Source organism: Chaetodon auriga, chromosome 21 (genome assembly GCF_051107435.1).
Source record: "Chaetodon auriga isolate fChaAug3 chromosome 21, fChaAug3.hap1, whole genome shotgun sequence".
Classification (NCBI taxonomy): domain Eukaryota; kingdom Metazoa; phylum Chordata; class Actinopteri; order Chaetodontiformes; family Chaetodontidae; genus Chaetodon; species Chaetodon auriga.
Window position 1 is genome coordinate 14226085 of NC_135094.1, and position 12773 is coordinate 14238857.

Consider the following 12773-nt stretch of genomic DNA (forward strand, 5'->3'; position numbering starts at 1 on the left):
CCAGAATCATCCTCTAAGGTTATGGTATAAGACTGAGATAATGAATACGACCGAGTCCTCACAAGTATACAACATGAATTCTGTGTGTGCACATGTATGTGTGTTGGTCAGCTTGTCTCTCCATGGATCCTGGCCACAGAGATCCATTTGTGTCTCCTCCTCTCATCTGCTCCCAGTTAGCAACATCTTGAACCCTGTACTGCAGCATGCTCCCATGTCATAAAACACACTGCTCCTCTTCTCACCATATCCTTCTCTCTCTCTCTCTCTCCCCCCTCTCCCCCTCTCTCTCTCTCCCCCGTCTTGTCTGGCACATGGGGTGGAAGATGTTTTTCTCACTTTTCTCTCCCCTCCTAAACCACGGAAAAAGCAGCACGCGTCCAGCTGCATCTTGGGCCGGACATGGAGTCGTTAAATAGTTTGAAAAATGAATGTCTCAATGGCATCATTCTTGTCTGCATCCCGTCTCTTTTTTATGTCTGCTCGTGAACGTGTGAAATATCTGAAGCCACTGAGAACTTCATTACTTTGAGCCCGCCGCCGAACAGCGCTGAACATCTCTTCTCCACCTCGCCCCTGGAAAGCATCGGTACTGAAAACGGTAGTGGCCGGTGGTCCACTGCGGGTGCTGGTTGCCTTTAATCAGAGAGATGTATGGATGGAGAGCATGGGCCTAATGACAATTAACGCATGCAGATTCAAGTTTTGGCTCTGAATGCTTTCAAATCCATCACGCAGCACTCGAGGGAGACACCCCAATTCATAACCATCCTCCCTGCAGTCTCTGCATTTTCTCTTCCCCTGCACAAAGAAAGAAATGATAGATTGAACTCTTAATAGCACGCATTGCTGTACTTTATTTTGCTAATTAGAGCGAGGTAAAGCTGAGGCCTTTGTGGTTTGACTGATAACACGTGCCTCTCATTTCTTTCCTCCCATCCATCCCTCTGTTCCTCCAGAGCCTTCTGTCAGTCCATGACATTGTTGCCCAGAAGAATTACGACCCTGAACTACCTCCGCTGCCTGAAGACATTGACGATGATGAGGACTCTGTGAAAATCATAAGACTGGTCAAAAACAAGGAACCTCTCGTAAGTGCCTTTGTCAGTCATCTTGAGAAATTATGTATTTGATTTGTGCAGAGTGGTTTCCAGTAGCTCCCAGAAGTAAGTAAATGACAGTCTTGGAAAGTGAGCAGATTGTAAAAAATGATGGAGGTGTAAAGGCCACAACATCCCTGGATTGTTGTTCCCCATCTTTCCTCTGCTGTTTGAGTGAAGGTATAAAAATACTTTTCTATCTCATCTCCAACATGAATTTATCATCAGGTACTTTTTGTGGCTAACATCTTTATGCTATCTAAGCTTTGTTCACTAATCCCTGACTTTCTGAATACCTCTTGTATCAAAGCAGCATCCACTCCACAAGTCAAGCCAATACCATACATGCTTTTGAGGTACTTGCCTGTGGAAATCCAACCCACAACCTTGAAGCTGTAAGCACACCAAAACCGACCACAATTACCCTGCTCCTGGCCATGAGTATTTTCAGCCAGTCTAGGCTCGGTGTCTGTGAACGGCTCTATCCTGGTCAGTGTTGCTCTCTCATTGTAACATGCTTCTCACGTCCACGCTCTTCAAATTGCCCCAGACGTCAACAACCACCCGTCTGTATCTCGGCGTCAGGGCCCCAACTGTATAGCTGTGACATCTTGGCTGGCATTCTCATTTTCCGTCCACCCCTCGGCACCCTGGGTGTCTGTATTTGTTGTCTGATGGCTGCCGTTCCATGCGTTCCCCTGGTCTTGTCAGCCAGCGAAGCACATTTGCATAGTATCTTATTTATATTGATGTGATTCCTCGATCCTCTTGACTGACCTTAGTGTGCTGCAAACACATATATTCAAGTCCTCGATGGCCTGTGAAAGACCTCCATCTGTCATCATAGCACTTTGTTGTGTTCTGAGTCCCCGCCCATCTTTGATCTGTGCCGGACATGTCCTGGCCCCTGCCGCCTCTATTTTCACATTGCGGTTTTCGCCCTGACCACCGTCTTGGCTCCACACCCCAGAGGAAGGAGAACACACCTAATCCATTTTTGGGTTGCTGCCTGTTGCATGTTCTGTGGAGCTGCTGAACGTAATAATGTGGCTTGGAGGAATTCTCGCTCTCAACACACATTGTCGCGGACGCTTCCTGCTCCGGCCTCTCCCGAGTCTGATGTTGGATCACATTCCCTGAAACCATAATGTGATTTACACCCGCCCCGGTCAGCTTAATCATCTGGCTGCTGTTATTCCATTACACGACGTGATTCTTTTTTGTCTCAGTGATTTGGCTCCTGAGAACATCTGAAACGCACATTTATGATGTGTGATAGTGTGTGTTATTGTATAATATTCAAGGTGTTAATTATGTCAAATATATTTTTGTAGTACTGGAGTGGCTCAGTTTTAGTTTGTAGGTGAAGGGTGCACGCTGGTTATTGTGTGTTTCAAAGTGACTGGATCTAAATAGAGAAGGTGCTGTGCCTCCAGTGTTCTTTCAGGGTTCAGCACAAGGTCAGTTTTATAAATACTCCTCTAATTTAAAAGAGGTTTCATTTATTGTGGCTCCTTGCATGCAGTCTATCATTAGTATCACAGTAATATTGTTGCGATGGCAGCCTAGTTTTCTTCAAGTGCACTTAATTATGCTCATTCCCTTCAGGCTTTTTGTTTTTTTCAGGCTGTCGCTATCAAATAAAGCAGAAATGTCCCTCAAATCTTGAAAAATCTATAATTTTATTCATAAATGTACTACCAGCAGCCACTAAATTTGCCATTACAACTTATTACACAGCAGTGAGAAAACCAAATCAGACCATACACATCTTACAACATCTTACATGTCAAGTTTCAAGTTTCACTGTGCAGGACACAGTGTGCGTAAAAAATACAAATCATTGCATTTTTGTTACCTTAGAATGAACTCTTTATATCTACAGAGGGAGCAGGTCTTTTTCCACAGAGTTTGCTGTGTCGCACCGCCATGTTTCTACAGCAGCCCAGGATGGACAAACTAAACACTGGCTCTACTGAGCGCCTTTTGTGTTGTTTGCATTTTTTTAAGGGTCACCATAAACTCTCCTACATGCTTGGAAGGGGAGGGTGAGGTCAGGGTTCAGTTGGTTGCAGTTTGTAACCTCACCATCAGATGCCACTAAATCTTACAGACTGGTCCTTTAAAGCCTGACCGTGGTGGGACAACAGTAGGATTCTACTGCATGCCTGTTTTCTCTGTGTCCATGGACAACAATGAATACGAAAGGGCTGCAGTTGTGGCAGTTCACAATCTCAGAAACATCATGTGTGATGGTCTTATGTTTGTACTGGGGCCACAAAGAGAGTAGCAACCAGAGTCACCTTAAAGATTACTCACAACCTCAGAGAAAGACTCTGTGCTCATATCTTCCTTCATCTTATTTGCATCTACACACCTTTGGTTAGAACCTATAACTCCTCCCTATGTCTGTCCTCTGTGTCTTGTAATCACTGAATTAATATTTACCTAGAGAGTATGACTTGCATACATCAAATGGTTCCCGTGGGAATGGACACAGTGATGTATACTACGTATGTACGACTGTGTAGCTAAAGGCCTTTTCGCACCAAATTTATACTCTGCAATTTGTCATTTTTATGCCTTTCACACCCAGTCAGCTGCAAATATATGTACCTGTGAAGATACTGTACTTAACTCATTGAACTCCACTGCCTTCATTTATCTCTGCTCTTGTTTTTTTTGTTGTTCTTTTTCTGCTGCTGACATTTAGCATCATGTAGGTGTCTTTTTCTCCTGACGTGCGAGTGATAAAGGTTTGTCCTCAATCATTTAGAAAAAGGAAAGGTTAGACAAGAACAAAATAAAAATCAAACCGGCCCTGAATAAAAATATAATTCAGTGTTCCAGCGCAACAGCTCCTTACTCTGGAGCACCACACACACACAAATGTGCTGACATCACATTGACATACATCAAAATTTTGCACTTAGTGTTCAACAGTCCTAAAAGAACTCATGTTACTTTGTTATTTGTGGAGGTGAAGTTTCTCCGCTTTTGTGACCCTCTAATTTGACAGTAAATTTGAAGGTTCTGCATCTACCTCTGGCCCCTTAACAATTGCCATCCTGTTCATGCTTGAAGGGAAACTGACCCTAATGAACAGTTAGATCGTACATTAAGGAAACAGCCAGGGGGTCAGATGCTCATGATGAAGTCACAGCCAGTCCACTAACCAATAAAAAACCCTCTAATTGTGCAGGCCCCTCTTTCACTGCCGCACCAAATTGATTTGGATGTGCCCTTTAACTCGCAATTTCATATAATCAGCCTGAAATTCTCAAACTTGACATCATAACAATGCGGCTGTACTATATCTAATTTCCTCTCCGTCTCTCTTTACTTTGCTCTTTTATTTCCTCATTCACTTTTTCTCTCTGCGCCTTTGTCTAATTCTGTATTTCTGGATGTTGCAGGAACTCGACTATAGTTAATTGTGATGAGTAGAATGGATTGTATTCAGTAGCTGTGATTAATTGCTTTCATTTCTTGGAGCGTGACCTCAGGCCACATTTCAGTGAAACTGTGACAACTCTTATCTTCCAGGACAACCTCCCTCTTCTTCTCCTTCTCCCTTTTTCTGTTGTACTCCCTGCTCTCCTGCTGCTCTCCCAATCCAGCAGATTTATTAGCTCAAGTGTCGGGACAATGAAATAATTGGGTTTCGGAGAGACGCATAAACATGTGCGCGCGCAGAAACATCAGCTCAGCCGTGTCTTTTTATTGAAAGAATGTGTTATTTTGGATGAGATTTCAGAACACTTTGAGTGGGGGTCTAAATTTGAGTGTTAAGGGGGTTGCGTCAGGGCTGACTATGTGGCGGTGTAGCTGATATACTGGTGAAGTTTGCCTCCGGTGATAAAGGGCTTGAGTACAGACTGACTAATTGGAGAACTGTAGACAAAAAGTTGGAGGAAACCAAAACTCTCTTATACAACTCATGTCCCCCAGCCATGAAAAAAAGACCTGGAGGAGCGAGAGAGGCCTAAAACACGGCCTACAAAAATATCCACCTTAGAAAGTTATATAGTGTTACAGTCTTCGTTTTTGTTCATGAACCATTTAATCACCAGTTTCTCAAGATTTAAGTGTCATTTTCTTGGTACTAGTCTAGTGACGTGCCATATTTCGACCATGAATTATGAATGAGTGGTTAAAGAACTTGTTAAGTTGCATTTCTTTGCCGTGGAGGAGCCACAGCGTCATCCCAAAGCATTCTGGAAAAACCAAATCCTCACACACACAAAATGCGTTAAGTAGCAGAAGACGACCTCCGACGCCCACAGACGGGTTCGCCACAGCTGCTCAGGGTGACCATCGCTATGATGTGAGAACATTAGAGGCTGACGAGCCTGCTGTGGCCGGCTCTGTTCCTCTCATTTGGATGTTCTCGAAGCCCAGAGGCGCAGATGTAAACAGCAGACTTTGAGATGCTCAGCGCGTATGCCCCGCTGTTTCCACGTTCGTTTTATGCATCACTTGTCGGCTCGCTCAGTGCCACTCGGTCAGAGTACCATTCATTCACTTCCTCGACATAGTTCATCTTTAGTCGCGCCATCTTTCTGAGAGTTTCTCTTGCTTCCACTCTCCGATTCATTTCTTTCATCTGGTTATGCTATTACACCCATTTCTCTTGTACTTCTGGTGTGTTTAAGTTTTCAGTAATACACTTTATTGAAGTGAAGTGAAGGCAGTAGTGCTGTTAAGAGGCTTCAAAATCATAATGCATTCAGTTATCCTTCATGTGCAGAGTTCCCCCTCTCCCTCCTCTGCTGTGTCTATATGGGCACCTGTTGTTCAAGTCTATAGAGTTTTGCACCTTTCAACATTCCTTTTGCGCTTTTGTGCAAATTTTTCATTATCGGTGCAAAATTGACACTCTATCCATCCCTTTCTCCCTCAATTCTTCCATCCCAGGTTGTTCGGCATCATTAGCAGCCATAAAAACCCCGCTGCCAGGAATGTGACAAGATCAATTTCAGGCTCTGTCAGTCTCCTACCTCTCCTCTTCCCTTTTTCTTTCTGCTATGTGTTGTTGCACACACAGGTTTGGTTTTCCCATTATGACTGGGTGTCACTGGGTGCAAAGAAATGGAAACTGTAGACTGCAGGGTCCATGCCATCCAGTTGGCAATGCCAACCTACATAGCGTCCTGCCTGGCACCAGCTAGCACCAATCAATACAGCTATACCACTGGCCATCCAGCCGCCCCAGTCACTGGATACCTGCGCATCGGCTGGACTTCTCATTACCGACCCGCAGCTTTAGAGCCATAGTAGCTGCCGCGCATACAAATGTAGATGACTTGTCCAACATTATTATTATTGTAAAAGCTCCAAATGCATGATTGATGTCCGTGGATTTTCTTTGCTTAATAAGGGACTTGATAATTGCGACGAGACAGGAAAGTCTTGTGATCGATTTGGTTTGTGACGACGTTAGTTTTCCATGAATGGCAGTCCCTGGTATGAGCTATTGGCAATTCGACATGCCATGCTTTTCTCATCTGCGGCAGTCAGGCCCTCCTCTCCTCTCTGACACAAGTAGGACGGTAGGATCACGGCTGCTCTGATTCCATTTGTCTGGAAGCCTTCACAAACACACTCATTCAGATTACAGTCTGTGTCCTTCTCCACTCAGTCTAAATACCATCCACATTACTACGTATATAAACTGTGCTGGTGTGAACGTACACAAACGCAGGTTTACACAACGACTAAAGTTTGCTGAGAGCCTTTAAGAGAAGTTCTTGATTGAGACGGTTATCAAAGGATGAGACGAAATAGATTCATGTGTCAGACTTCTCTATTGTCTGTTTACATCAGAATGTGGAAAACAAGGGGGGAATAATGACACTGGCTTGGAATTAATGGAGCAGCTAATGAGATTAGAGCAGACAGCACACATGTTAGTGTTTTACAGATAGACATGTGTGCTTTAAAAGCAATACATCTTTCACTTGATGGATTATGCCACGGTGTCTTGGGAGCACAGCGAAGGAAGATGGAGTACCCTGCTTTAAAACACAAAGACAAGTGGGGAGCACTGTGCGTGTGTGTGTGTGTGCACTTGTGTGTGCATGTACTAAGTTCAGTTGCCCACTGTTTTGTATTATTGTATGGGTTTTGATGTGTTTATGTGGAATTTCTGTCTGTATGCACATGCATGTGTGTGTGTTTTCTTTTGCCTAGCCTGTGTTTTATATGTGTGTATGTAATAATGTTTGTGCTGTGAGCTTTCAACATGTGCGTGTTTGTGTGTGTTTGTTTTTGTGGAAGCTGTGTGAGCATGCAATACAGTATCTGTGTTTGCATATGAGTGCACAAGTGATACAGTTATGCAGCTTGCATTGTATTATAGCGCATTGTAATGTATTAAAAAGCTACTACAGGGTCTCAGCTCGCTAGATGGATTTAATATAATATGATTAAAAATTTCCAAATGTAATACGTATATCCCATAATGACTGTATTTTATTTCTTAAACATAGACAGACAGACAGATAAGCAGTGTAGTGGGTGTTGTTGTAATTAGGGAGCTTTGAAATTAAGAACTGCAATGACAGACACACATATTGGAAAGTAGCTTTCATAGATTGATAACATGTCCTGTAAATGAAGGCAAGCGACGACTGAAGCTGATAGGATCCAGAATTTGCATGTGATGTTGAGTCACAGAACACAGAAATGTGTCTTGTTAACTTTGGCAGTATTTATTGTTTTTTAAACGAGACCCTAAGTGCTTGTAATATGAACCGCAGCCTGCATATGTGTTCACCATACAGTAAATGATAGAAATCAGTAAAAAATGAACAGGCCTACTGTCTCATATGTAAATGTCAAAGTGACACATTTAGAAATGTCATTATTTTTTAAACCCTTTTTTTTTTTTAATTCAGGGCAAGTTCCACCGAGAGCACTGCTCCCTTTTCACACAGTTACACTCTTCTGTCCGCCTCTCTAACCTTTATGCTACCAGCCAATTTGGAGCTGTAGCGTCAGAGCCAGAGTCGTGTCAAAACCTCGAGCAGGGAGTAAAGAGACGATTTGGACTGCACTTCTGACAGAGATGCTTGCTGAAAGGGTGATGTAATTTATAAGTCTTTTATTGGGTTTAAGTTATCAGTCACTTGAGTCCAGTGACTGGACACCTGTAAAATGCCTATTATAAAAAAAAAAAAGGCAGATAAAAGGTAACTGAGTGCCTGTTGGCCGAGTTGTTAAGACAAACATTGTACACCCGCAAATAACCCTTTCCACTCTGGCTGGGAACCTATTGCACCTTCTCAACCTAATAAAGGCAAACAGCCAAAAAATACAAGTGTAACAGGTAGTATCAGATTTAATTTTACTTATCATTATTATCATCATCAAGTCTCGGTTGTCTTCACCTGTGACCAAGCGGCTTTAAGTGATCTGCCATATATGTGTCTGTGTCTGAGACAAGCGGTCATTGTTTATAAAACTCAACTTTCTATGGATAAAATAACCTGATAGGAATGTGGTTTTTTGGCTGATCCGGCAAATCAAATACCTTATAAACCAAAGAATCTCATCACATTGATGTAAAATCATCAAAAAAGGAATAAAAATTTGCAGACATTGAAAAGCGCTTGTTCTTGTTCGTATGCGTGTGCTTATACAACACTCGGTCCAGCGGCTGTTACGCCACCCTTGCAGCCTGTTGAGTTGTGAATGTGAAAACACGGATGGCTTCCAAAGCCACATCTGAGGCATTCCCAGATCCTAATCTCACAGCCCTCTTAAATAAAACGTCTTCCTCCCATCATGTGTAATCATAAACGTGGACACACATCCCAGTACTCCTGCTCTTTTCCGCTCGGCGTTCCGAGAGCCAGAGAGCTCGGAGGCTGAATGTGGCCATTGTTGCCTGTTGGGCCGGGCGCTCCTCAGCGGCCCTGCCTCCCAGCCCACTTTGGAAATGAGAAGTGACATGTGAAAGTGCTGTTTTCTTTGCTCGGGAAAACACTAAACAATCCCAGAGCAGTGATAGACCTCTCTCTGTGACACAACTGTCCCTTTGTATGCACTCATACAGCTCATGCAGGGTTCTCAGACAAGACACACACATACAGTGCGTAATGACGACATATCTGGCGCTGTCCAGCTTATAGCAAAGAGACGCCGATTCCACTCAGTCTGCGTGGAGATTCATGCGGACAGTATGGAAACAAATACACAAGTTTTGGTGAGATAGCCACACATAAATGCACAGATTCACACACCCAAATTCACCAGCACCTGTCTGAAGTGCTGAGGTGGGCTGTTAAGTGTGTTTTCATAGCAACTGGGTAATGACTCGCGCTAACATTAAGGTTTAAAGAGGCAGAGGAGGAAAAGGAAAGAGGGGGTGGAGGAAGACAAATGAAGGTAAGCCGCTCCGTCACAGGGCCCTCTGCATTACATTACCTGGCAGCGTCTCCTGGAATCCCTCCTGCTCGTCGTAATTATCATAATAATGACCTGCAATTTTCCTTTTTCTCAGTGTACTTGTTAATTATGACTGGTAGGTCAAGACCGGGGTTAAGGAAATAAAAAGGGAAACCAGAGCCTGCTTTAGTGCGAGTGGGAGACGAGGAATGAGGGAGGGAAGGGTAGGGTGGGTGGGTGGGTGGGGGGGAGTAGCTTTTATTAGTTGCAATCACAAGTCATTTAATAAAACAGGTGGAAAGGCATGCAGCAGGTCACCCAGAGGAGACTGGCCGGCAGCAGCAGCTCTGTTGCATCAGCTAGAAAAATCATTTGACAGAAAGCCTTGAGTACCTTTCACTGCTCCCCGGCTTCTTTCTTTTTTCTCCCTCTTTGTAACAATGATGTAGATTCTCATCTGGGCTCCTGCTAATTCTTTACAGCACCATATTAATATTTATAGGTGCCCATAACAGTAAATGGATTTTCTGATCATGACTGAATATACTAATATTACATGATTTTACTCTTTCAGAGCAGCTCTGTGGAGTCTGTGGCGTTTGAGGAAGTATGTAAGAACTCATAAATACGCTGGACCCGCTGTGTGGAACGGTCATGTGTGTTATGTGTAGGGGGCTCTATGCCATCTCAGTGAGGTAAGATGAAATGACACACTCCAACACCAGATATGATTGGAGGTAATTGTATTTTAATGTCCAGGAGGCCCATTCCCACTTTGTATTTGGTTTTTCCATGGTCGACATCTGGTGTGAAGAACGCCAGCATGTGTTTCCACTACACTTGTATTTATACCTCTAAACATAGCAGTCAACACAGCAGTCGGCAGGAGTTTATTGTCATTGTTACACTTTTGCTGTTAAGTGACATCATGTCAAAACACGTCGACCTCTCTGCCCGGGCCACTCGCGTTTGTTTTCCCTTGTCGCTCTCAATTTGGAAGGAGAAATAATGTTTGTCAAATGCTACAGTGTTCGGTTCGGTTCACGGGGCGATGTTTTGAGTGGTCGTTACGGGCCGAGTGCTGTGTGTTTGAAATGGAGCACCGTGCTTGTTTTCCCTGGCGGGTTAGGAGTCGAGAGTGGCTTTAGTTGTGGCCACGGCAAAGGTAAAGAGATCCTAGGACCCTTCTTTTCCACTGTGGCACTTACTAGACAGGCCACACATAGCCTGCCCTAGACACCGAGACGTGTGATGAGCCGGGCCAAGACGGCTAGCCAGCCTTCTCGTCATCCATACAACCAGCGTACAAGCCAGCCAGCTTCCATCATGTCATCCAGCCATCCATCCAGTCCATCAGCCAGAGGGCACTGTAATTGCCCTATAAAGGCGTAGCTTGCCAGACACTCATTTTGGCCAATCCTAGCCAAGCTAATGTGATGAGACATCCAACATTCAGCTTGTCTTACTCCTCTTATCTGCTGAAGTTTCATGGCACTACTGTGCGCTGACAGTTCTCTGGACAATGTTGCCTCCATTCCATTCCCTCTAATAAACACACACTCTCATACATGAGGGCTTCCAAATTTCAGTCCATATTCTCTCTTTTTTTTCTGCTCTGTATGAGGTGTGAGCCATTTGTCATCACATACTTAATGTTGCTGCCATGTCAGCATGTGCGCTCCAGTGCATGCGCTGGGAGGGGTGATGGCTTGATACGGACAAGCGTCGCTCCGCTTCTCCTCATCACACAGCAGAGACTAAGCCGTTGCGTTTTGGCCAGCCCAACAATAACAATCAGAGGCATTTATGTGTTAGAAATGGAGAAATAGAGCTGGGAGCAGCGGCTGCATATGGAGCTGATCACGTTAGGATTGGAGGCTTCGGATCGCCTTACTGATGACTAATTGACCACAGCTAGAAGGCCCTCCTCAGTCAAAGATGACCACCATCCTGTCTCTATTTCTGACTGTGTATTTGGGCGCATTCTGCCTTTCAATATTTAATTTCTGGAGAGAATTGCTCTTTTGGGTAAAATTTTATACTCATTTAAAGGACAAACTGCAGCAATGGTTGACAGCAGGAAGAGAGAATCAGTCCTGAACAACAGAGGTCGTCATCTTGTCAGCACACCAAGGTATCTTTTTTCGTGCAAATAGCGCAGTTGAGCTACTTGGCTGATGGTTAAGTGGCGCCTTGTCTCTAATTGCTAACATAGCGTAGCCCATTCATCAGGCTTAGTGACTGTCCAGCATCAATCATCCAGTCTTTTGAGGTTTCTCTTGGGCCTGTTTGGCCTGACTTCAGGTAGGAGCCCACGGCTACACTCTCATAGAAACACACATGCAGACACGCTTGCATGCACACACAAACACACCTACACATGCTGTCACTCATGCGTGTATATGCTTTGACAGACATAGACATTCCCCTTCTGACTTCCTGCACTGTTTCCATGCGCAAGGAAAAGTCTGAAATGGCTTCCATGTGCCAGTAGGCGTTGAAGGCTCCGTGTAAACCTAGCCATCGGATTGTGCTAATGCTTAGCTGCTACACCAGAAAGCTCATCTTGGTGCTTGAGGGTCTTTGCCTACCATGTTTCTTCATTATGTATGCCCCCCCCCTGTACACACACATCATGCAGCTTATTTAGGTTCTAGCCTGGCTGTTTATGTATTTGTTTAACAAAGCAGGGACTCCTCGTTAGTGGCCATGCATGGCTGAATGTTGATGATAGCACCCATAGATACCCTATGGGGAAGGCACAGGGGGAGGTGATGCTGAGTTCAGGAGGTTGGATTTGCCCCCCTCATTTCAGCTGCCTCTCAGTGCTTCCAAGGCATTCGTCAGGCCTCCAGGAGAGGCTGATGTACCCCTGGAGGACTGACAGAATGAAGGCTTACTGTAGATTATAATGAGGTGGAGGGGGAAGTGTGGCGCACTCAAAATAATAAAAGATCGGGTAAAATCAGGTCTTAAAAGGAATTGAGAAAAATGTGAATATGTGAAGCATTGTTATTCCAATAGTTTGTGTTTGAGCAGTAGTCCTTTCTTATGCTTCTTTTTGCCGTCTTTATACTTAAGACCAACAGATAATAAGGGCCAGAGTGTAATCTGAAATAGTGTAAACGACTTTAGATGGATATTATCCAGTGAAAATCTCCAAACAACGTCAGTCTGCTCATGTTCTCTGTTTCAGCACCTTTCTCCTTTTTGAATCCCTCTCCCATTCTTCTTACTTTTTGTCTCGATCTCTCATCATATCCCTTTGATTTATATTTTCTT

General features: G+C 44.1%; 1 protein-coding gene across 5 annotated transcripts in view; it reads left to right on the forward strand.

The window, feature by feature from the left end:
- The window catches only part of mpp7a (MAGUK p55 scaffold protein 7a), a 123766-nt gene that overhangs the window by 67071 nt on the left and 43922 nt on the right, over positions 1-12773 (forward strand). For all 5 annotated transcript variants that reach the window (XM_076761429.1, XM_076761430.1, XM_076761431.1 and 2 more), the window contains exon 6: positions 960-1091. In XM_076761429.1, coding sequence (XP_076617544.1) covers positions 960-1091 — 132 coding nt within the window. The remainder of the gene's footprint in view (positions 1-959; positions 1092-12773) is intronic.